The 26,633-nt window shown below is 29.5% G+C and overlaps 1 protein-coding gene across 1 annotated transcript in view; it reads left to right on the top strand.

The window, feature by feature from the left end:
- Nucleotides 1-2,188: 2,188 nt before the first annotated feature.
- Nucleotides 2,189-26,633, top strand: part of LOC143154785 (dynein beta chain, ciliary) — a 71,823-nt gene continuing 47,378 nt past the window's right edge. The window contains exons 1-32 of the mRNA XM_076326747.1: nucleotides 2,189-2,320; nucleotides 3,184-3,414; nucleotides 4,630-4,737; nucleotides 5,809-6,028; nucleotides 7,097-7,249; nucleotides 7,470-7,502; nucleotides 7,881-8,089; nucleotides 9,870-10,103; nucleotides 10,390-10,593; nucleotides 11,216-11,407; nucleotides 11,509-11,532; nucleotides 11,651-11,860; nucleotides 12,002-12,099; nucleotides 12,829-12,881; nucleotides 12,987-13,097; nucleotides 13,178-13,218; nucleotides 14,644-14,918; nucleotides 16,216-16,334; nucleotides 17,390-17,707; nucleotides 17,803-17,878; nucleotides 18,472-18,645; nucleotides 18,790-18,851; nucleotides 19,350-19,437; nucleotides 19,575-19,650; nucleotides 19,839-19,991; nucleotides 21,038-21,133; nucleotides 21,969-22,315; nucleotides 22,872-23,028; nucleotides 24,238-24,470; nucleotides 24,591-24,880; nucleotides 25,558-25,706; nucleotides 26,112-26,357. Coding sequence (XP_076182862.1) covers nucleotides 2,189-2,320; nucleotides 3,184-3,414; nucleotides 4,630-4,737; nucleotides 5,809-6,028; nucleotides 7,097-7,249; nucleotides 7,470-7,502; nucleotides 7,881-8,089; nucleotides 9,870-10,103; nucleotides 10,390-10,593; nucleotides 11,216-11,407; nucleotides 11,509-11,532; nucleotides 11,651-11,860; nucleotides 12,002-12,099; nucleotides 12,829-12,881; nucleotides 12,987-13,097; nucleotides 13,178-13,218; nucleotides 14,644-14,918; nucleotides 16,216-16,334; nucleotides 17,390-17,707; nucleotides 17,803-17,878; nucleotides 18,472-18,645; nucleotides 18,790-18,851; nucleotides 19,350-19,437; nucleotides 19,575-19,650; nucleotides 19,839-19,991; nucleotides 21,038-21,133; nucleotides 21,969-22,315; nucleotides 22,872-23,028; nucleotides 24,238-24,470; nucleotides 24,591-24,880; nucleotides 25,558-25,706; nucleotides 26,112-26,357 — 5,112 coding nt within the window. The remainder of the gene's footprint in view (nucleotides 2,321-3,183; nucleotides 3,415-4,629; nucleotides 4,738-5,808; nucleotides 6,029-7,096; nucleotides 7,250-7,469; nucleotides 7,503-7,880; nucleotides 8,090-9,869; nucleotides 10,104-10,389; nucleotides 10,594-11,215; nucleotides 11,408-11,508; nucleotides 11,533-11,650; nucleotides 11,861-12,001; nucleotides 12,100-12,828; nucleotides 12,882-12,986; nucleotides 13,098-13,177; nucleotides 13,219-14,643; nucleotides 14,919-16,215; nucleotides 16,335-17,389; nucleotides 17,708-17,802; nucleotides 17,879-18,471; nucleotides 18,646-18,789; nucleotides 18,852-19,349; nucleotides 19,438-19,574; nucleotides 19,651-19,838; nucleotides 19,992-21,037; nucleotides 21,134-21,968; nucleotides 22,316-22,871; nucleotides 23,029-24,237; nucleotides 24,471-24,590; nucleotides 24,881-25,557; nucleotides 25,707-26,111; nucleotides 26,358-26,633) is intronic.

The following is a 26,633-nucleotide window of genomic DNA, read 5'->3' as shown; positions in this document are numbered from 1 at the left end:
TGCAACTGTCTGGGTTATATCAAAGAAATTAAGTGCCTCAGGAAAAAAGAAACGGAGAATTGTTATCGACTTTAGGAAACAGAATGAACAGACAGACTATGACGCATACCTTTTATCGAATACGGATGAAATTTTGCAACATTTAGGAAATACTAAATTCTTTTCAATATTAGATCTTTTCTCAGTATTGTATCGAATCCCAATGAAACTGATAGACAAAATGAATGGTTAGTTTCACTATAACCGTATGTCATTTGGATTAAAAAATGCTTCTTTCTGTATTTAGATGACATAATTATATTTGGATACTGTTCAAGAACACAATCAAAATTTAGCTATAATCTTTAACCGACTACGTGAAATCTGATTGAAACTTCAAATAGACAAATACGAATTTCTTAAACCCAAATTAGAATACTTAGAATACATTGTCACCGCAAATGGCGTAAAACCGAATGATAAAAACTTAGAAGCAATTAGGAATTTTAGAAGACCGAAAAATTAAATAGAAGTCAAATCTTTTCTTGGATGAGCCGGTTATTATAAAAAATTTATTCGTAATTTTTCTAAATTAGCCATTAACGAATCTAATAAAGAAAGACGTACCTTTTCGTCAGACAAAGAAACAAGAATAAGATCTCAACAACTTAAAGACAAAATTATGCAAAGCACCCATATTTAAGTATCCAGATTTCACATAGGCATTTACTTTGACGACAGACGCATCTAACAAAGGTTTAGTAATTGTACATTTAAAAAATAATTATTCATGTTGTTATACATAGAAAAAGAACTATTGGCTATCGTATGGACAATCAAACGATTATGCTAATACCTTTTGGGAAGACAGTTTATTATTCAAACCGATTATTAAGCTTTAAAATGATTGCATAAGATTAAAGATCCTTTTTTCAAGAGTTATGCATTGGCGCTTAAGGCTTGAAGAATACGAAAATGAAATTGAATACCAAAAAGGTAAAGAAAACACTGTAATAGACTAGAATCCATCCATTAAAAATAACATCAGACATTAAAGCAAAAAAACCAGTAAAAATACGATTATTACCTATAACTCGGAGCCATAAACTATCCGACGAACTTGACGAAAGTTCGAATAGATTCAGATATTAATAGCGTTATCTCAGTTTATAAATTATTAGACGAACATCGCGAATGGAAGTGTATCCCCATTAGCTGTATCTATTATTCAGAACGGATCTAATTGGACACAATTAACTAAATCAATGTTTGGAAACTACGACGAGCACACATGGTTAAATATATATAAACACTTATTAGAACTAGACACAGATAGTAATTTCGAAATTGGAATATATGACAATTCCTTTTGCAGTCTTGAAATAATTAACATCCAACTAATGCTACGATTTTTAACTAAACTTCGACCAGACAAACATTTACACTTCGCTAATAAACCTTGCTGCAATTACACAAAATTTAAAAAGGAAACAATTATACGTGAAAATTATAATTCAGATTTCGCACCACACTTAGGAGAAACAGTACTATTGCACGAATAAAAGAAAACTACTATGAACTTGGATAAAGACGTGTGTGAATTTATAGTAACCTGCAATAGTTGTCAACAAGCCAAACTAACACATATTAGGCAATATTATGTAATACACACATTAGGTAATATTCATTAATATTTTGAAACTTATTTATAGCGAAAAGAACTAATTTGTATTTATTGAAAATAATATAAATCCACTTATACTCATTTCTATCTAGATGAATTCCATATAATTACAATTTACCCAAAAGCAAGTCATACTAAAATTAAAACAAGAAACATTTGGTGTTTATAAAATTGATGTAATTGCAACGAATAAAGCCTTAAATATAGTCATTAATATCAATTTTCAAGAAGTTGTTAATTATTAAATAATTGTTGACGAATCCTCGAATTGAGTAGAATTTACTAAATGTATCGAATTTGGAAAAATGTAATCTCGTTACAGTTCAAGCGAGACTGAATGTCAGGTCGAAAAAGATATCTCTGAATCTAGCTACATTTCCCTGTAATGTATCGTCTTATTTTTTTGTAATTTTACAAGAGGAAATCAATTGGTTACGAAGTATTAATAATATAGATGAATTTAAACTAGTAATTGAATTTAAGTAAACTTTCAATAAGTAAAGTAAAAAATATTAAATAGAGAAAATGACTGATAAAAAAGATACGGAGAAAAAGGAAGAAGATGAACGGTTCGAGTATATCTACAATTATCTTACATACTCACGGACACTAAAGGTGGAGAGGTGGACAAAAATGTTATCAAATGCAGACTTTAAGGTATACCAATACTTCACACAACTAAAGTGCTTTACAGTTAATTAACAAGTTAAAATAGAAAGATATAATAAAATATTGCGTACTTTAACAAAGCCTAACGTATAACTTTGTTTCGTTTAAAAATTATATTCAATTCGGTGATGGATAGCGTTGAGTGCTTTTGTAAGTGAAATACTTATAAAATTTTGAACACTTTTATCGAATACATAAATCAGTTGACGAATACTCTGACATTTTATATTTCGTCATAACGAGATAATATAATATATATATATATATATATATATATATATATATATATATATATTTTTTCCCGTAAACAACAGTACTCGTTTAATAGTTAATTTCGAATAGTTAAATCTTATTTTTATTTCAAATCAAAGTTGCTCAGGTCTATTAATGTTATTAAAACAAAATATCAAATGTATATTTTTTATTTTATTACTGTAACATGATTTGATATAATCTGTTCTGATATTATGTTGTGAATTAGTACGGTGTATTTTTATCGTTGTTTTAATCGTAGTTAACATTAATTTCGGCTGTGCTTCATTCATGTTGTTTTAATATATTTACACATAAAATAGTAAAAGAAAATGATTAAAATGTAATTGTACGACAGAAATGGTAATTGCACTGTTGCAGTTACATTTACGGGCAAATAAAGTTAAAGAAATTTAGACTTTTATAACTTCTATAACAGATGCTTGAATCTGTTTGATATTCCCTTTTTTTATAATAAAAAAGCTTTACAAATATCTTGAGCTAATGCATTATTTAATTCTTGATACAAGAATAGATAATGATTAATGAATTTACCGTTCATTTTATTATTCATTAAATTATTTGACTTTCACATTTAGGATACAATTGTAAAATTCTTCAATACGCCATCGGAAACGATCCTCGTGTTGAAACTGACACCTGCCGGTGTCTTGGTACCCTATCTCGAAATAACGGAGTCCAAGAGAAAGTTGACGTACTTTGTTAAGAGAAAACCCCAACTCGTTACCGAAGATAATTACAAGGCTGTGCTGATACCGGGTGATATGGCGCCGAACGCGATTGAAGAATTGGCCGTTCTTGTCGAGGATGTTAGTTATGAGTTATGATTTTCTGACCGTAAAATCATCGTTAAAGAAGAATATTAAATTCTTGTAATACTTGCAATATATTCGGCTCAATTTTTTTGCACATACGTTTGTTTGTGTATGTACAAGTTCATTTTGAGATTCTAAGCAATTATAAGTAGGTATGTTAAAATGGAGAGTAAATAAGGAGAAGTAATAAAGATGGTGCAAAAGAAAACAATTTGTAACAATTTACTAATGCTAAATGTAAAAATTACCGTTTTAGTTGTGTATTTAGGAAAAAAATCGATAATAAGTATATTTTGTCAATAAACTTTGAGTTTCTTAATACAAAAATTGAAATTCATCATGAAATTATTTTTTTTCTTCTAAATATAATTAACTTTCGTTAGAAAGAAATCAAAAATTTTCTTGCAACGTATGTATTATAAATAGTTACATTTTCTTTGTTGCTTTTCTTATTTTATTTACTTCTTCTAATAGCATTAGCACGATCGATGATTTTATAGTTATGGCATTATGTATCTTGTAAGCGTTTATAGCGCCAAAACAAATGGTATAAGAAATAATTATAAGCCTTCATAGTGCGTAACTTTCCAAACTGTACGAACAATGTACTACGCTGAGATCGTAAGTTGCCAACGAATTAGATTAGTCATATCATTTCAAATTACACGCATTTTCGTTATTAATTAAGGCGATCACATATCCAAGTCGATTACGCGACCAATGTTGTCAGAAAAAGTTGTTGAAACTCAGTTTGAAAAATTGGAATAAAATAGCGTAGTGACGCAGTTTCTATTACTCTGTTTTTTATCTAAGCAGATCGTTAACTATTGTTACGCTATCTTCCTTCACTTTTTAAAACTGAATTTTGGTCACTGTTTTTGGCAATGCTGTACGTGACGAATATTGTGAAGGAGAGGCATCGTAAAAAACTTTAGAGAAAATTTGGAAAAACAAATGTGATAGATAAATAATGCCAATATATTTGTATTTATTATACAGTAATATACATAATTTGAAAATTTCGTATTAATTCAAATTTATTATGTATTACTGACTTTTGAATTTAATTATTTACATATTATTTTTAGGTTCGTATTGTATATAAATTCATATTTCAAATTAACATGAAAACCTATTACGTTGCAAAATTCATATACACAAACATTTATTTAATTCAACAAATAATAATGGTTTTAATAATTCTTACAGGCATATGTACCTATTTTATCTAATCCAAAGAATCATGTTGGCTGGCCGGCCGTTGTTCGTAAAGATGTAAAAAAACAAGTTTACGATCTCCGAAGCCTAATATGGCAGGTAAAAATTTGAATTCCTATTAATGGAGAAACAATTTTTAGTGATCATTTGCAGTACTATTTATTTAGTAAAATTTAAGTTCACAGAAATTATTCTAAATTTATTGTTTCAAATTTATAACCTGAAACTTCATCGTTATGATTAAATTCGGTACGATTTAAAATAAGGGACTTGAATAATTCTTTTATTTTTAGACACAATAAACAATGTATTAGGCAGAAGTTATTTGGTTTCGAGGAAGACATAGTATGGTGTTATTTAATTGTTTCAAAGTGTCAAAGATGTTTCAAGATTAGCAACTTTCTTCAAACAGAATGACATACAATATTTATTCGTTAATTCGCGGTTTAGGATCGGCGCAAGCTCCTAACATAGAGGAGACACGTTTACCAAACCATCGTTTCCCACTTCTTTTTAGTCGATAGTAAAAGCGAAATGGAATGAAAGCGAGACAGGAACGCCACCAGATAGACGAAGCATTGCACAAGAAGGACGGAGTATCAGACTCTCGAAAGACAGAACAAGACAAAGTATCAATATTTCGTTTATTTCGATCCGTTTTTCACCAGTTTTCAGTCCCTCTAACTCGCACTCGTCTTTACAGAGCCGAAGTGGCTTCACCAATTTCAATAACTTCGAAATATTATATGTTGCCGAGGTCATTATTTCTTAGAATCAAATGTAAGGGCTGCGTAAATAAAACACAGTGAATTACATATATCTAACTGGATATTTATTTGTAATTTATTTGATATTTATTAGCTGTGATAAAATTAAATTATCGAAAATATGTTAAACTTACATTGTACATTAGTCTGCTCCCGTTTTCACGTCACGTATACTTATTAAAATATATGTATATTTCTTCATACTAAACCTTGAAAGACCTTCCATCATAGATTTTAAAAACATCCGTATTCCTCTCAAAACCAAACAATTTTAAAATGAACAATTTTTTAATTATAAAAATGAAGGAATTATTCAGGTTTTAAATGGTTAATTCTGTGAATTCTCTGTTTAAGTAATTTTTAAAAAAAGAATTACATTTAATACAAATAAACAATTCATTAGGTAAAAGGAAAGATAACAGGACAAACATTACTGCCAATGCCATTAGGCATTGAGAACCTTTTGAATGAACAATTAGATTCTGAAAAAGACACTTCTAAGAAGTTGCGACTGAAAAATAATGTAGAGGAAATCATAATAAAATGGGCGACCCAAATTAACGAGATTCTCAATACAGAGTTTTCAAAGTTGTCGAAGAGTGAACAAGAATTACCTACGTCTGGTAATTTGATTGACTCGATTACTTTTAATATATATCACATTGATAAACAAGTTACCTTCTGCATTTTTGTTTCATACCCTCTCTTCTTAAGAATAGTTACTGAAGTGCCAAAGACTGTGTTTATGATGTTTCATGAATATTGTTTTCAATACATTACTTCAATGGAATGATACGAAAGGCTTTTCTTTTGTGTACAATATTTTCGAAATGATTGCTCGAAGTATGCGAGTTTAGCACTGATTGTATTCACTGAGAAAGAAGCAATGACGTTAAGTACATCTTGAGCTCAATAATATATATTCGGGAAAAAACTTAACCATATGTACGTTATACGTTATACGTTATACGTTATACGTTATACGTTATACGTTATACGTTATACGTTATACGTTATACGTTATACGTTATACGTTAAGTATAAGTTACGTAAGACACTATCAATTCTTTTATTTCATTCATTTCTTCAATACAATACAAATAAATCATTTTTAAGAAACAGTATCGTACTTCAACAGATGCGACGAATGTCAGGCTCTATCACAAAAGCAGTGATAGATCCTTTCACAAAAAATGGAAAAAATTTATAAGAAGATAATCAATCTTTTGCCATTGAAAAGGGATGATCCCCTCTATCTTTCTTTGGCAGTTATATTGGGAGTATTAGAAGGTTTCTAATAATTTGTATCGTCCTTCATTTTTTGTGGGTTTTCCAAACAAGTCAGTTATTTTCTGACGCATAAAAATCTGTGTCATTTTGTGCTTGAGTAAATATAATTCTGCTAGTGAGAAATATCAGTTACTATACTTTGTTTGTAATGAGACTTATTGAACTACAAATAGAATATGAAATTATGACTGATTTGTTTTGTAAGATACTTAATATGTTTTAATATGCCATGCAATTTAGATAATCTGTAGAAATATACTGTGGTAAACATAGAAAATTTGTATTTTTTATTAACATTTACTTAATATTTCCTCGACTTCTGTAAATACATATTACTAATTTATTACTAATGTATTGTACTATTAACAATTATTATTGCTTTAATGTATTAACTTTTTCAGAGTTAAATTATTGGAACATGAGACTAAAGAATATGGAATCGCTTTACCTTCAGTTAAAAGATCCAAGAGCATTACGTATAGATATGTTTTTAAATGAAATGCAAAGTCCCTATTCGGAGTTTTTCAAAAATTTGGTGAAAAATGTAGCTGCAAGTATGTAAAAATTTTCGAAAATATGGATTAAGATGTTAGATAGACAAAGTTTTTAGATAGAAATTTAGCCGTTATAATATATACTTTAATATCTTCTTCGTTGAAGTAAAAAAGTACTTTATTTTGTATATACTCTTAAAGGGGATTTCTCGTTTGAGTGCTATGAAACAAAGAGTAATGTATAAAGTAATTTATAAATTCAAATCTATACTTTAAAAAGTGAATCTACGTACTAAAGTAGATAAAAAACATCGTATGAACAAATGTCTTATGTATCTTACTTTCCGAATTATGAAAAATTAAAGAATATGTTCGAAGTGTTCGTTTCGTGCCTCAACACACGCTACTGCATGCCTTAGCATTGAGTTCCGCACTTGCTCAAAAATGTTAGATATTCCTTGAATAATTTCAAACCAATGTTGTCTGCTTTCTCGTAGATCTTGCACATTTTTACTGCTGGTATTATCTTCCTAAAGATAGAAGAGATTTAATTGAAAGAAATATAGTTGTTTGAAATAAAAGGACAAATGTATATTATAAACAAAAGAGAAAAAAGGCAGAAATTATAGTGCAATTAAGCGTAGAATCTTTTGCATCCTTCATCTTAAAATCATTTGTTTTCTGATTTCAGCATTGTTGGAGACAAGAGATATTAACCTTTACTTGAAGCCACTAGAATCTTATTTTCAGGAAATCGATAATACTGAATTCAAAGATCTAGGATTAAAATTGAAAGCGTTAATGCATTGCGCCTGTTTAATGTGGTCAAACTCGAAGTATTACACTATGGAAAGAATGATTGCTCTATTACGTGAAATATCAGACCTATTTATTAGACAGGTATTATATTATTATTACACATAGTGAGCTATGATCTTGAAATATTTTCATTCTATTTGAATGAATAGAAAATGTAGTAGAGGAAAAAATGAATTGATATTTTATTTTGTCTATAATGCATCGATGTATCTACAAAATGCAAATGTTGTTGTGTGAAAAAATTCTGCTGTACCTTTAAACTAAATTTCTCTTCTTTTTCAAATGTAAATTTTTTAATGGTAGTGATTTGTTTTAGTTTAATAAACTTATATGCGGGGTGTCTCATAGTATGTGCAAAATTGTTTCAAATATACATTTTGCACATGAAAACAATTGAAGAAGTTCGTATAAAAATACGTTCTATTGGACCTTTTTGTCGAGTTATAGCGAGTTTGTTCTTTAGCACACGTTGTCCATTTACCTTTGCAAGGGGTGTTTGAAATTACTTTTCGTCCGAAGGTATACTTTTCGTTCTTTTCAGGTACTACTAGGTTGTTCAATAAGTTTTGTTGTTTCTTTCATGGTAAAAAAATACTATGACATTTCAATCTTTAACAACTGTAAATATACGAATGAGTCGACAGATCTATATGAAACTTCTCACATATTCATCAAACAATTGTACCATCTTTAGAAAAATAATACGACGAACCTAATAGCTCTATTTCTTATTGAACGATAAAATTTATTAAACAGCCTATTACTTGAAGGCTATGAGTCTTCCGCTAGTCACCAAGCTAGTGAGAGAGCTCGAAGACGCGGTATGGCTCGACAGCGATTGCCAGACCAATCTCCCACTATGCGAAGACTTGGAACATTAGATCCTGAGCCTCTTGGCAATGGTAGGCCTAGAGGAGGAGGTTGAAGACTATTATTTATTAATGGTTGCTCCGCCTCCTACAGGCGTTCCGTTGAAGTCACTGCAGCAGCGACGGTTTTCACATCGTTTACCTCCATGGCAGACGGTGTCACTGCTGCTGCAATTGACGACTCCGCACTCGCACTTGCGAAGACGCGTCCACACACATACTATATACGCACTCTCCGCAAATGCACTCACGCAGGATGAAACCGTATCTGCACTCACATTCACACTCCCGCCTATCGGAGTCAGCATGGGCCCCCTCGCTCGCCTCTTCTTTCATAAGGCACACTTCTTACCCTGCATTCTGTGCGCGGCGGGTCTCCCCAAGGGTGCACATAGAAGACATTTGCGAACCGTCTGCATTAGAGTATTCTTTTCATGTTGTTTTTTATCTGATGGAATTGGTGAGTGAAGTCTGCCCATCCGATAAAGTGTCAATAAAAGATGTTTAAGTGTTAATAAATTATTATCCACGTAGGAGCAGGTGTTCCGTGGTTTGCAACTAGACTAACAAATGTAATCTACATGTCTGAGTATAGTGGTCCTGCTCGGGTGGTTTTAATTTCCAATTAACACGTAGGAAACTTACGATACAAATGATAAAATTCAAGAGGGGATGGGCGCTTTTCAGAGCTAGTCGAAGAGAAAGAGGGACAGTAGATAAATAAATAAACAGGATTTATTTGTTACGCTATCGTCTTTTTCCTGTCATACTTTTCTATCCAAAATTAGTTGAAATTCATCTTTCTCTCCCTTTTGAAAATAACATGAAAAATTGCTCTGACCAGAAACTTTTACACATCAATTTTTGTATATAAAAAAACACGTGACCGACATGTTTATGTTATTTTCCATAACATGCTACAAAAAAAGGCTGCACGTAGTGTTTTTCTTTGTTTGTCTTTAAGGTGATAATGTTTTCAATATTTGTTGCAGGCAGTCAAATATATAGATCCATCAACTTTATTCGAAGGAGATATTAATGAAAATAGAACGAAAATAACAGAAGTGTTGCCACTCCTTGATTTTTATCAAGAAACGTTTCGAATGTTTAAAGAGAGAATTGAAATCTACTTTAAATCTCCCGCTGAACCTATACCTTGGACATTCCACGAAAAATTAGTTTTTGAGAGAATTCAAATGTTTGATAAGAGACTTAGAGAAATACAGGTGTGGTGAAACATGGCGTATGATTTTATTTTATTTGGTTTGAAACAAGTTTTTTTTTTACAGTAGAGCATAATTTTTCCGAATTTGATAACATACATACTCGTATAAAATGGTTGACAATAAATTTTACTTTACAAGTACTTATTTTTCTAAAAATTTATGATAATAAATAGTAAATAATTAAGAAGTGAATGAATAGTCGCTTTGTTCTTTATACGTATAATATTACTTCAATGTTTTTTCTAACAGTGCAATTTTATTATGTATTGTTATGTTTTGTTTGTAGTCGTTATTTGATGTTGTTCAAGATTATTTAAAACTAGAAAGGATAGAAATGGCCGGTTTAAAAGCAAAATCTTTGCTTTCTATGATTAACAATATTTACGAAGAGTTTATTAAATTATATCAGACTTTCGGAGAAGCAATTTACGATGTTTTACTGCCCGAAGAAATACGATTTACCGATGATTTAGAGAAATTTTTCGCTGAAGTGAGTAATTTGTTGAAAGTAAATAACGTAATGTGAAAAAAAATTATGTGACATTACAAAACCATTAAAGAGAAGTTTTATAAAGCAATAGAGATTAGTATAATCATCATAAAGTTTGAAGAGCGTTTGGGGCAGTCTTTAGCAGTCTTTGGCAGTTATTGAGAGTCATTGTTGGAAAATCGTCGAAACGCGTTGTGTCGTGTAAAGAAAGAATAGCGTAGTCAGCGTAGTTAGCGTAGTTAGCGTAGTTATTAATTGTGTGATTTGTTAATGTTTTGTTCCTACTACTACATCATTCAATACTCGTATATCCTAGAACTTTATTTACCCTTATTTTATAACCACCACTAACTTACTAAATAAAATTCCTACAAAATGTTTCGTAAAGAATGAAAGACAAATATCGAAACGCCAAGATTAAGCATGTAATCACGAGAACTTTCTTATATACTTAATAATTTAAAAAGTATAGATTACCGATTGCGGGATAAAACATCTTTTTAAAGGATTATTGATAATTTTCTATTAATTTCAATGTTTGAATTTCCTTGATCCTTGTTTCCAATTTTTATCTATCTTTTAGATTATGTTCTTAACTAACTAAAACATTTTTAAATCAAAGGTAGAACAATTCGATCGACGATTAGCAAGTATTTTTGATCAAGCCTTCATGGAATGTCATAATTTGGAGTCAATTTTTAAATTGATTTGGATGATGGGTTCAATTGCTAATAGACCTATAATAATGATTCAATTGTGGCATAATTATGAAAATCTGGTCCAAAAAATAGAACAACACTTTAATGATACAAAGGTAAAAATGAATTATTTTGTTATTGAAATAGGAAATAATAAAAATAATAAAGTTCAACGATTAATTGACTAAACAATTTGATATATATATATATAATATAGAGTAACTTTCAGAAAAAAGTTTCAGTTTGTTGGACAGTATTATCGCTAGGTCGGCGAAATTCTCCTAATGAAAGAATGAGTTTAATTTAATGTCCTTTATAATCATTAATGTCACCAAATTAAATAACTTTTCAATTTGTAGATTACATTTGATAACAGTTTTAAATCGGATCAAGGTGCATCACATATGTTGGTAAATCAATACTTACCACCAGTAGCAGCAGCTTTGTGTTTATTACTGAAGCTACGAGAAAGATGTCGTTTTCCAGTTCAAAGCTTACTTACGATTGACCACCCATTAGTCATAGCAAAAATGAGAAACAATCTCAAAACCAAATACGAGGAACTTCAAGTAATTGTTAATAAAATAATGAACGAACCATTACTTTATGAAATACAATGTCTAACCATCGTAATCTGTTTGTAACAACAGCAACGACAACGCTACATTATTATTCTATTTTCGAGCTACAATAACTTTTTTTATATACAGAATTTTCTGCTTTCAACTTATAAAATCGGGATCACCAGTTTACTTGAAACCGAGGTCGATTGTGATTTTAGCTCAAAGTTCAACACGATGCTGAACACGTATTCATTATTAACCATTAAAGGAAAATAAAAATATGTACATTTTTCATTATATACTCATGAAAACATCCATAAATTGACAAAATTTTCTGGCTAACAATGAGATCCTGCATGGTCTTCGGATTATTTTTAATCGAAAGTAAAATAAATTAATTCTGAATTTTACAATTATACACACTTCCGTATCAAATTGTGTTTGCCGTTATATTTACCGAAAAAACTTCGCAAACTCATCGATAATACTCTCATAAACATATAGTGATAAATGCAGGGTAATTCACAAATGCATATTCATACTTCAGAGCGCGAATTTACATACTAAAATACATAGGTAAAAAACATTACATAAATATATTAGGTTGCTCAATAAGTTTTGTTGTTCGATAAACCTTATTGAACAACCTATTATATCCTACGTTCCTTGCTTTTTGTGTTATGAAGAATGCAAGAAAATGTTCGAAGTGTATTCCGCATGCTTCAACACACCCTATGTGTTAAGTTTTAGTATTGAGCTCCCAGTCGTTCAAAACTTAGGTATTCCTTGAATAGTCTTAATACCATATTGTATCCTTTTTGGTAGATTATGAAATGCATGTCGATCATTTCAACAAAAGCGTACATGACTAGCATGCCATTTGTAGATCTGCATTAAACTCGCGGGATTGAGATTCTGACAACAAATTTGGATTATTAATGAATCTTAGAATGCCGATGATATTGTTTGTAAAGATTAGATAAGGATCAAATGTACAAAAACATGAAGGTTCATGTTGTGACACGAGGTGGAACTTCGAAAGTTCTTTTTAATTCTTCGTAACTGGAAAATTAAGGAATATAGGACATACACGTATGTTCAAATGACATGTTTTATTTATTTTTGTGTGTAGATTCATGCCTTAAAGTATTGTTATGCATTTATGGATCACCATATATTTCTTTCTTAAGGGTTGATATATCGACACGTGTGCAACATTGCTTTGAATTTATAGCCGTTAAGTGTATTTAATACGAGGCTTGTTCATTATTATTCTATTTCGTTCATTCTCGATGTGTTTTATTCATTTTACGTACCAAACAGTATATGCAATGGATAGCTTCTATTCCGTGACCTGCTCTCAAGTAAGTTAGTAATTAAATTGATCTACTTTTTCCTATCCAATTTTCTTTTTGTCAGATACAGTTCTTTCATAACCTTCACTTTATCATAAATCGTTTCGTTCAAGTAGTCACCTACATATAGTGCTGTCTATTTAAATAGCTTTACTTATTTTTTAAATATATTACTGGTAATGTGAAAAAAAAACGCTTTTTCTTAATTTTATATTTTTTATACATGTTTCTATAACTGGAAACTGAAAAATTTTTATATTACTTCAAATTATAAACAAAATTTAAGAAAATGGTTTCTAGCGTATGTCACATGAATAGCCTCACTTTAAAAAGTAGGTGAAAATACACGTACAAATTGAAATTTCAGTTCTTTAATATTTAGTATGTTTGACATTGTTTCTCATAACTTGAAAAATTCGATGGGGAAGCGAATTGTATAGTGAATGAAGATAAGAATTGTCTTACCTTACTCTGTGTTAACTTAATGGCATTAATAAGATCAGAACGATTTATTCCCACCGCTATAAATGTCCCTAGACACCTTCTATAATATGTAAGTCAGAGGATATCGCTTGTCATGGTAAAACTTAAATATTTTGATTAAAAAACCATTCTTGCATTATACACAGTATTCTCTAAAATACTTAAGTACTTCCTCGCATCTTGTTTCCCTTCTATTATTACTAAATCAACGATTCCGAAATAAGATATTCCACCCCATATTATAATAGAATCAGCACATGTGTGACGATGAGAAAATCTTTCTTCTTTTGAAGCTTTCACTTAATCAATCTTTTGAACATTCAAAGCGATTCCGTGACCCATAATAGCAAAATGATAAGAATAATAAAAATGTAATGGATATAATACTCTTAATCAAATTTCACAATTATTTTTAAATGATACGTCTTCACTCGCTTGTGGATAATTGTTAAATAAGCAAGAAAAAGGAAGTGAAGCTATTCATGTGAATACGCCTTTTGAATTCTCAAAAATTGTCACAAGAATTGAAACAAATGCTATCTATTAATCCATATCATATGCGTATCTTACTTACATATAGTATAAAAACATCGCATAAAATCTTTTTTCATTTATCCATTAATACTCATATTTTTGATTGAGACTATTCAAGTAAACAGTACTGTATATCTCGTTTATTATACTTTTGTACAGTTATAATATAATATATAAAATTGTGACCTTTATGTTGTTAACTTACTTTCGGTTCCTTTTTTTTAATACATTTTTTAAAATGCACTTTTATTCACTTCCTATCAGTCTACTATTTGCCCCACCCCAAAACGAAACAAAATTGAGAACATAATAAAATGTTATAGTATATTTTATGGAATTCAATTCTTCATGACCTTGTGCATGTTTATTGTAGAAATTTGAAAATGATAAGTAAATAATTTATAAAATTTCTTCAAGTCGATTATTGATGAGAAAGAGAACGAAATATTTACTGCATGGGCGGCAACTGTGCCCGAAATTTGTGAAATTCATTTGTCGAAAACTTTGCTAAATATTAAAGAGGACAAACTACTGGAATTGAATTTCGACCCTGAATTGACTACTCTGTTAAGAGAAATTCGTTATATGATAATCATGAAGAGGACCGACCTTCCCGACGAAGCTATCGCATTTTACAATAGATCACAATTCTTTTTCAGAACCACTTACGATCTCAAGTTAATTATACAATGGTAAGTTATATAGTTATTCTGTTCTGATAAAGTTTATCGAATCTTAACTTGTGTTACATCTCACTCCGCGTAAACTCGTTAGAATGTCGATAGTACGGTAGAATTTTTCGATAATATAATATTTAGTATAAATGCTTGGAGTGATGACCACATAAAATAACTTGTTGCGGCTTCTAAAGGGTGTGACGGAAGTATGAGCGAGTGAAAGTAGGAAAAGGAAGGGAGAATGTTTCATTCCGGGTGTGTCAGTGGACTCATAATTAAAGAACAATTCTGCTGATGATTTTTCATAGAATACTTGCTATACATGGTATATGTTTGTAGCTGAAGAGATATTTGTATAATTGTTTCTTCCAATCCATTGTTTTTTTTTTTTAAATAGCAAAGGAGTTTTGTTCTAAAACGACGAAATGGTGGGGTAGTGGGGGGAGGGGGGAAGCCAAGGATTTCTTTCAAATTTTGTATATTCCCAGATTTACGTATAAACATCGACGTAAATTTTTTCTCAAGTTTATAAGTCAAAATAAATAAATAATTTTTGAAAAAGCAAAAATACTTTAATGAGACTTCCACTAAGAAATAGTAAAGATTACTGCTTTCGGATGATATGCAGTTTTTATAAATCATCATTGTTATATACGAGTTACATTCATTTCTTCGATTTATCCAAAAAATGAGCACATTATTCGTTATAACGAAATATACACTTTTTAAATTGTAACGAAAAACTATTTCTATTAGATCTTGTTTAATACTTTTTCAGATGATATAAGTCGGATTGGAGCAAATGTATACACAAAATAAGAATAATATTCTAATTAATCTTAACATATCATCTGGAAACAGCAATTGTTTTCTATTTTTTAGTGCAAGTCTTACTGAAGTATTTACACTCTTTACTGTGTAAATATTTTACTTTTATCGAGTGGATTTCAATACGGTCTTCTGGATTTTCGTAAAACGTCGTATGCGTCATTCTCTATAAGTTACTGTCAGAACGTATTGTGTTCAGCTCCGTGGATAAGTCTGTTCACTGACTATACTCTGAGCGATCTGTCTCTCACGAGCTAATAGTTCGTACTTAGGTTGGCGTTAAGCGTATCTGACTATAAAATAAAGCTTCCACTGTAATTTCGTTACTCTTGATTTGCTTTTTGTTTTAAATAAAAATACAATTATTCAAATTCTGTTGCCAAAACCGATTACTTAAACATCATGTACCTTAATTAGCCGGAATAAGTGCAGTTTTACTCTAATATCTTTGGTATTATTTAAATTATAATTAACTGCATTTTAGGTACAATAAATTAAGAAGTGAAACTGTCCCAGTGGAATTTCAATTAGTGAAAGAAGAAGTTGAAAATATTGATGACTTAATTAATTATAGTCTAGAAAATTACCATTGGAATTCCGAAGGTACAGAATTAATGTTTCTTCAAAATTAATTATGTAATTTATTTGTCGATTTAAAATTTGATAGTTTCTTGCTGATTTCGATTATTTAAAATTTTAATCACATTTGAAAAGATCGAAGCATAAGTTAGATAAAAAAGGCTTGTTCAAATTGAAGTTACATCACGTTAATATAATCTATATGTATAAGTAATGTTGTTCTTCTCTTTCTCTTCTCCTCGGATCACTGGAGAAGAGATCTTTGAAGTTATTAATCCCCGTACGAGCCCCCAAATAACTCTTGTACTCGTGCGGTATATTGAAGTATATTTAAGGATATTATATATTACAGTGATATTAGTATTAAACGTAGTGTTAGTGATCGGTGTCGCTTTCCACTAAAGTAGATCGACCGCGTATTAAACAAAGCTAACCGTCTTTGTGCCTTCGGCATGCGTCTTTTTTAGTTTTCGAAATATTTACAAAATTCTATCAGTAGTATTACGTTGAATTATAACTATACATAAGACGAGAAAGAAAGTAGCCCTACCTTAATTTAATTCGTAAAATAAAGTTCAAACGCTATTTAGTGTTTCAGCCACGTGACATCGGAAGCTTGTCGAAAAGGGTTATTAGCTAATTAGTCAAATTACTTGAATAAGGATATCGTTTGTTAAGCATGTGAAAAGTGAATTAAACTAAATTGAACTTGATATATTGATATGGTTATATTGATGATGGGTTTCCATAAAAAAAGAATACTTATTACGTTACAACCACATAAACATCACAATAATTGATTCTTCATACTTTTAACAATGTTAAAACTTTATGAAAAAGTATTAACAACTGATGTGTCTTAAAATCAATTCAGTTTAAGGACACTCTTTACAAACATTTCTTGCTTTACTTTTTACTTCACTTGAACAAATCTTTCAGTACTTTATTTACGTCTGTCCTTTTTTGAAATTTTCATTTTACGTTTTTAATTTTTTTCAAAAGTTGAATTACATTCAGCTGAACAAAATTTATACAATTAGTTAAGCCATACACAATACATATGTAATGAAACGTTTTAGAGGTTCTAAGCTACATCGACAACCTACTAACAGTTACTCGAAAACTGCACACTAGAGTGTTCCTAGCGCAATATAATTTAAAAAATATTTTGGATGTGATGTACTCCTGGGCGATGTTACCAATCCTTTATCGTAAAGATGCGAAAGATGAAAATTTATTGGCAATCTCAGAGAGAGAAGATAGATTTGAGGAAAGGTTCACCGAAGTCGAAAGAACTGCTGCACAACTTAAACGAATATTGAAAGAAAATTATAAATTATATTTTGATTTATTACCAGACCATTTTTATGAAAAAGACGAATCAGAATTTCGTGATGGTGGGTTTTCAATTTATATTAGAGATTTAATCAAATATTTTGATCTTCCGTATTGAAATATATTTTTTAAATTTGTTATTCGCTTGATAATGTAGACTATACCGTCGAAGAAATAAAAGATGAAAAGAGAGCGCCACTGACTGAAGAAGGAGATGAAGGTGAATCTGTAAGGTGTAGTAAAAACAAATTTGTTAAACTTGTTGTATAATTTTATTGAACTAAATTTGATTCAAAATGGTTGATTCTGATAAATATAACGAAAGTTAGAGAAATTTAAATCTTATCGATTTAATGGAAATGACCAGTAACGAGTCAACAAATAATGATAAGAATTTAACTCGTTTTAGTGTTTATTAGACCGTGACCTTGATCCCCTTTTAAATATTGAATCTATAACCTATATATTGCGACTTTTAGATTCCATATGTATATGTGCATCGTGAATATGTTAATTGCCCTTAACGAGAATGGTTTAGCTACGTCAACTTAACTTAACGAGTTTACAAATAAAACTTGGACGAAACATCATTTTATTTTTGTAATCTTTTCAATTAAACATTCATAACCTGGAATTAATCATTTAATATATTGTAAACATGTGTTTGCTTCCGAAATTCTTGATGAGAATTTTAGAAGCATAATTGTATTACGAATTATAATCGCTCGTGTAAATCATTACTTTCTCACTTTTGAATAAGTAATATGTCAAACTATTTATATCACTTTTAGTATTATCCAATAATTTTGCATTAATCACTACATAGGATAGATGAAGAGACTGAATATGAAGAATCACCGGAAGAAGAAGAAGAAACGGAGGAAGAAGAAGAAGATGTTGATAAAGAGACCTTAGAGCTCCGACGTGCAAAATGGCATCCTTATCTTGTCTACGTTGACAAACTAATTTCTAAAGGCCTCATTCAAGCAGTTTCCACTAGGTTAATTGATTAATTTCTATAATTTATAACGTATCTCATGATTCTTCATTTTTATAATTTATAATTTATCTTACAATTTTTCATTTTTTCGATTTACAACATATCTTACTTTCTTTCATTTTTATAATTTATAATATATCTTAGAAGTTTTAATTTTTATAAATTACGTATGCTAATATTATGTATCATAATATTAATAGTAACTTGTATAGTACTAATGGTTAATACTGATACAATTATTATATTCGTAATATGAAAGAGTTACAAATCCTTGTCGTCCTGGAAAAAAGACTTATGGAATTTATTCAAAAAAATCTACTAAATGAATTTATTTAATTTTGTTTTTTGCCGCCGTTGCATTTAAATAAATGGCCAACAAATTAATTTCTGCATATACGTGCAGTGCGAATATATGAAATTACACTGTCTGCATGATTCAAGTTCCCATAGTTGTCCGATGGAAATGAAATTTCATAAAATTATATCGTATTAACTTTTGCTTGTTTAAGGATGATTTTCAATTTCTTTTTCAAAAATTGACATAATCACGTCATTTGAACGAAAAAAGATATTTTACGAAAAATTGTTTTCCTTTGTAAGGGAACAAAAACCTAATAAGGTAAAGAATAAGGAAAGTAATCCAATGTGTCAAATATAATGTTATCGCTTATATGCACACTAAATTTCGTAAAGTATATTAAAAGTTGACAGTGCAAGTAGTCTTAAGAAATGTATTTTGAGAAAAACGCATTTAAAGTTTAGCATATCAACAATTACACACGGACTGCTTTTGTAGGCATTATATTTTTGTCATTAATATTAGTTTTTTAATGGGACTTTTCATGATTAACAATATACCTATTAAAGCAATATTTGACCTCCGAATAATAGGATACGATTTTGTAAAATAAATGTCATCATTTTTGCAGTATTTGTTACATATTGGATGAAACAGATCATGAAGCCAACATTTATCCTTTGTTCGAAATACAACTATGTTTAGGGGTAAATATATATTATGCGTATATTTAAAAATTTCAAAAATCTTAAATTACAGAACTGCTAATTTTTACAAACTTTTTAGAGACATATTTATATATTTATCATTATTGTTAAATAAATTCTTAGAATTTATATTTTGTTTTTTGCGGTAATTCTAAAACCATACCTATTAACCTTTCACATGTTGAAAGAATCCACTTATCTACTTCCAACCATCGGTGGACGTGGACGATACTGAAGGATTCTATGCTTTCTTCGAAGGACTATTACTTGATATGATGAAGATGGGTACCCTTATTCCGCGCGTCGATACCGAAATTGTTGAAGAACACGAACATTATGCAGTATATTATTCCAAATTTTACTATCTCATTCTTTTTTTTTATCAAAAGTTTTAAGACATTAATCGTAGCTTTATTACATTTTTATTTATCGAATTCACGTCAAAGGTAATACAATATACACGAAGGAATGTGTTAACACCTGTCAGTGTTAATTTCTACCATTTGAAGGGAATATGCTAAATGCATCTCTTTTCATTAGCTTTTAGTTGTTCCGCAACCGAAACGTTAGGTGCCTTGTATTAATGTGTTTAAAAACTACACGATAAATAAGAACGATATTTAAAGTTTATAATAAATTGTAAATTCCAGAAATAAGTTATTATTTACTAAGTAAGTATCATAATTTCATTTTAATAATTAATTGCGATACGTGTATTTTGGATACTGCAAATGCTATGAACTAAAATGTATTAATAGCTTCACGACATTTTTGCTTTATGAAATTAATCCAATTAACAAATTTTTATAAAGCATCATAGTAGTTTATGAATAAATTCCGAAACATGAGATCAATACTTTTCATATTTTACAGTGATCTGTATTTAATAAATAATAATTTGTTCATTGGATTGATAAGCTATTATAAAGTTTAAACAACACACACATTTAGCGGTTTAGTTACCCAACAACTGAAAATTTGACGAGAAAGGAAAGAGGAAACTTTTGACGTGTCATATTCCTCTCAAATGGTATATGTACACCCTAAGGGTGGACCTTATTTTTAAACCTTGGAATTTTTTGGGGACACCTCCTAAAATTATGCCAAAATCTGAATTCGATCGGATAACGGGAAGGCGTGGTACATCGAATTTGACAATTTGTTATTTTTGTAATCTAATCCCGGATTCTTGGTACTATTTTTTTTAGTACAACTTTGAAATAAAAATGTATGTTTGATTTGTTTTTGTATTTAATACCAATTCTATATGACATCAATATTAAGACAAAAGACCTTAAATTGTGTCGCAATAAATAAAAGAATTATCGGTTAATATATTTTTTATTCAAACAATTTAAGAATTCTTACTTAATCTTTGTTTTCAAAGATTGATCTGGCAGAAGAAGATGGCATTGTCTTTATGTTAGAAGAAACTTGCAATAGAGTAAAACTTACTTTAATAGAAACGAAGGAGTACGCTCAGGTGAGCAATAATATCAATTTTAATGCAAAAATATTGAAAAACTTACACATTCGAATTTAATTAGAAAATATTAAGAATTAAAAAATATTATTTTAGTAGCACACTTTTTTAATCGTTACAATATTGTCAGTTATATTTTAACATTCAACACTTTCATGTTTCAATCAAATCAATTGTACTTTAACATGCACTTAAATTATATTCCTTATGGAAATAAGGAAATACTGATTCTCTATTATTTTATTTTTTTGAGTTCTCTTCTTCGACAATATAAGCCTGGTGTATAATATACGATATGTAGATTCTAGTGTATAATAATCATGGTAATAACAATAACGATAATTGATTTGAAGATGCTTGTTACAGTGTAAAAGAGATGTCAGATGTCATAATTTATATTATGTATAATGGTATAGATTGAACTATTTGCAAACCAAAAACGCGAAGTCGTTTCTTGAATATTATTTTTGTAATACGATAATTGTGTATAATTTCGTTTAATGTTACATAAATATGATGTTTATAAATTGAGTAAATAATTTTTATAGTTTTGTAAAGTATATTAAATGACTTGTAGGAGAAACAAGAACAAATATGTTTCGTTTATATTAAATCAAAGCATTATGTAGTGTTCAAATGTTTTCGTTACTGAAAATGCATAATTTAGTATTCATCCTATCGAAGGACATGTAACATAAACTGATAAAGTATCTACTGGCAAGTTCACAACCATTGCTCTATTTCTTTTAGTGTAATAACAGCATATTTGAACAGTAGAATGGCAATATATTACAGGAAACATTACAGAGTCATTTACCAAAATAATTATTTCCAGATATACGAAACCTATTCTTGGTTGTGGTTGGATGACAAACAGGCATTCTTAAACTATTTCCTTCAATTTTCTCGGTACCTTAATCCTGATGAAAGACAAATGCTTGAAGAACATCCAGAATATATTCCGGAAAATATAAAACCAAAAGAACCAGATTTGACTGATTTCAAACGAGAAATTGATTATTTTATGAATCTATATGAAAAATGCGATCACATACCGAACGAACACGTTATTTGTCGCTGGCTAAGACTTGATTTGAAGCCCTTCAAGCAGACTCTTTTAAACATAATTTGCAAGTGGGCTAATATACTAAAGGAATATTTGGTCAAATGGATTACTACACAGTAATTACATTTTACATTACTAGTTTTAAGGTTTTTCAATTTATACTCTGCAACTACAGTAAGTTCTCGATAAAAGTTAAAAAATTGGATCTCCTTCCAAAATTTTGTTAACTGTGGTAGGCGATTTTATTCCAAGAATGGATCTTTTTATTTCAATCTGAAATTGATCGTCGTTTGTACTGTTTACAACTGATAGATAAAATTTGCAATTATAAATATTTATACTATAATTACAGAAGTTTATTATGTTACACTTCATCTGACGAAGTCAAGTCCTCGCTGTTTTTTCCCATTTTTCCTGTACTTCCACCATACTTTTCCTTTAGATTTAGCCAAATCGAATCGTTATAGTTCATGTGATACCTCTATAAAGTCGAAACCTGAGCGAGGGGTTAGTGGAGTTAAATTTATTTACATTATAGTTCCTGCATAAATGAATTTAGAATTTAGAAACATAATTGTAGTACCAATAACAGAATAGTGATCTATTTTTTGGTACTATCATGATTAACGTTTCATGAAAGTATTTCAATAAATTCATTTTAATTTGTTCCAGACTGGAAAATTTGTCAAAATTTTTTGACGCGGTGATGATAAATTTTTCACATACTATTCAAGAGGACGATTACGAAGCACTTTTAGAGACTATTTATTTCTTGAAAGAAATCAGAGATCGACATTTTGAAATCGAAGACATGTTCGAACCTATCAAGGTAAAAGTATAGTAAAAATAATAAAGTAAGAACTATTGAATTAGTGCCGAGTTTCTGTTCAAGCAATTGTTCATGCTTTGTTTAAGTCAACTTCAATACTAACTGATGACAGTGACAAAGAATAGTAGCGCCTAAAAAAGTAAACTTCTACTCGTGTTTACCTGCATAAGTTGTTAGCGGTCTGAGTCATTATTCTATGTGGGAACAATAAAATTTTTATTTCGTCTCAATGAGAAATTTTGTAATGGATCAGCAAAATTGTTTGACACAACTTTCCAATTATTTTAATTTAAACAGTAGTGGAGAGTTGCCGAAAAATATTTTGCATTATATTTCCTATTTCATACTAATTTCTTTATAAGTTATTAACTGAATGTTTAACGTGCCTAGTATTTTATATTTTTCCCTACAACAAAATAATTTGTTATAAGCATTTTTCAAATTTCATAAAAGAGATACAATTGAGGTAACCGATCTTCTAAATTGTACCTTTTGGTTTCTTAAGTTGTATCTCCTTTAAAAATACTAGATTTGCGAATGAAAATAAAAATAAAAGTATTGTTACATTGCATATTTAACATAAATATATACCTATGTACCTGTTCTCAGTAAGGATAATAATAAATCTTTATTCTTCTTGATACATCTCTATAATTTTCATAAAACCATTTTTTTCATTCTATGCATTGAATCATATTTTCCATTTTTACTTCATCACAGAATTTATTTGTAATTTTTCCTATTCTATTATAATAACATTTGAAATTAATAAATCTGTTTGGCACGTAACGAACAAGTTAGGAACGGTTTAGTTATCTACAGTAATTATAAAATAATTACAATTATATGAAAACAATAGATTAATGTTATTATTGATACACAATAATTGTACTATGATACCGTAATTTTGAAACGAATTATCAGGTCGTAAATACAAATATGAGACATGATGATGTTGAACGATTAAATGCATACGGTACATTGAATGAAATATAGTTATTTAATTGATACGATAGATTATTATTATTATGTATGTCTACTAAATAGTTTATAGGTATAGATATACAGGGTGTCAGAAATTTCTATTTTTGTTCGCACAGTCTCATACCAGTTACCTATATGTTCAAATTTGTGGTAACGTTTACAAAAGAAAAAATGTTATTAATATTATATACTTTTCTGTTTTATATTTATCGATTCATTTTTCAGAAAACGCTAGAACTACTGCAGAGCTATGAAGTACCTTTGTCTTCGAAAATCTTTCAGATGTTAACAGAATTACCTGATAGGTGGGAAACGTTGAAAAAAATAGCTGCTCAAGTAAAACATGTTGTTCAACCTTTAATGACTCGTCAAATTGAACTCCTGAAGAAGAGATTAAGTTACTATGATTTTAAACAGCAGCGTTTTAAGGAAGAATTTCATAAGGAAGACGTTTTCAAGTAAATTTATAACTATAATGATAATATTCCTTGCAATATAGTTAAAAATTGTAAGTTAATATTAATATCTTTTTAATGTGTTCTGCTGTAATTGAAACTAATTGGTTAAATTATTTGTAGTACCGATTCTATAAATCCTTACGATAAATTAAATAAAATACATAAAGAAGTTTTGAGATTTTCATTGGAAGAGAATGATTTGCAAGATCAAACTGTAATCTTCGAACAAGAAATGCCCGAGTTTAAGGTGAATAAACGAATAAAGAGAGAGTTACATCTTTTGAAAATTATATGGGATTATGTGATTGTAATCAACACTAGTCTGAATGAATGGAAAACAACTGTTTGGAAAAAGATTGATGTTGAATTTATGGATCAAGAATGCAAGAAACTTCTACGAGAATTAAGGCGTAAGAAATATTTTTTTCGCTTGTCGTATTATTTGTGTAACAGTGATTTTCATTCGGTTTTTCTTGAAATGAGCTTCCTTCGTAACGAAGTAACTATCCGATATTAAAGTAATACTTTTGGTTTTATAATATCATTTGCACAGGGTCCAAATTTAAACAATTTTTCAGTCAAATGTACAAGGAATCGATCATTTTAAATTCTATTTAAATCATTCCTATACATACTTAACTGTTGCACAGTTATTATTATAACTTTCTGCAAGTATGATAAACGTTCAATGATCGCACAGCTGCTACTAAATAGAATTTATCTATATCTTACGCTAATAAGTTAAAGTATTAATTATTGAATATGAAATGGGTACTAATGCATTCGGCATTTACTGGTAAGACACAAAACGTTCATGTATTTTGTATTTAACGATGCAGGTAAATGAAATTATTCAGCAGTCACACAAATTAGTAATATTATTCGTCATTCCAATACTTACTGAAATAAATTTCACCTATCCCTGAATAGAACATTGTTATTAACTGTAATCAGGAGACTAAAAAAAAATTACAAACAATTTTTTAATTGAAATAGGCACCTCAATTCTCATTTAGTTATTCGGTTGATATTGTATATAAACAGAAATATCTCTAGAAACGTGTTAAAATCACATTTCTTTTTGTAGAACTCGATAAAGATACACGTCCTTGGCCAGTATACGCGGACGTTGAAGCACAAGTAAGAAACATGATGGCATCGTTAAGAGCTGTTTCAGAATTGCAGAACCCGGCAATTAGGGACAGACATTGGAGAGAATTAATGGCTGAAACACGGGTAATTAAATTTAAAACTAATCTTGATTTCACCGTACTGTTGAAACATATATCATTTATTGTCTAAATTAAGTTAATTTCTTCATATGAAATACCACACAGATTGTCTATCCTTAATTTAAACTTCAGTTAAATGTATAATCTATGCCAGCTTTTGATTAATTGAGACGGACAGACAGAGACGGTAACTGATTATGGGCGGAGCGTCGATGTAAACAACTTGTGCGTTCTTTTTGCAACAGAATAATTGAAGTAATAAGAAAAACAGAAAGGAAGATATAAATAATGCATTGACATAGAATTTAAATAGTGACAGATTGTGTGTTTTTTAATCAAATGATTTATGTTAATGTTATAACTTCGACAATTATGATGTTAATGGAATGTGAATTATATTTAATGGTAGGTAGCATTTAGTATGACCGACCATACCACGTTGGACGATTTATTGAAACTGCAATTGCACGAATATGAAGAAGAAGTCAAGAATATTGTTGCTAAGTCGGTGAGAGAGATGGCAATGGAAAAAATTTTGAAGGAGCTCCATGATACTTGGAGCGATCTCGATTTTCAGAAAGAGTTACACGACCGTACGAAATTAAATGTTCTTCATATCGAAGAGGAAACTATTGAAATTCTTGAAGACAATCAGGTAAAATCATAGAGGCTTTTCTGCTCTTCTTCTAAAGGAAAGAATTTAATAAATAAAACGTTTCGAAGAAATAAAATTTTAATACGAAATGTTTTTAAATGTTTACGGATTATTTTTCAAATATTGTAGGAGATTTAACAATACTGAAAACTTTTGGTGTTTTCTTTTTAAGAGAGTTCATGCCTACTTATTTTTGAAATTCATTGGAGTTATCGAGACATTTGTCAAAGCGCTTAACAAATGAAAGCATTACGAATTTAATATATGTATATATAA

Source organism: Ptiloglossa arizonensis, chromosome 2 (assembly GCF_051014685.1).
Source record: "Ptiloglossa arizonensis isolate GNS036 chromosome 2, iyPtiAriz1_principal, whole genome shotgun sequence".
NCBI lineage: Eukaryota > Metazoa > Arthropoda > Insecta > Hymenoptera > Colletidae > Ptiloglossa > Ptiloglossa arizonensis.
The sequence above is the reverse complement of the archived record's forward strand: the minus strand, read 5'-3'. Positions and strand labels throughout refer to the sequence as shown.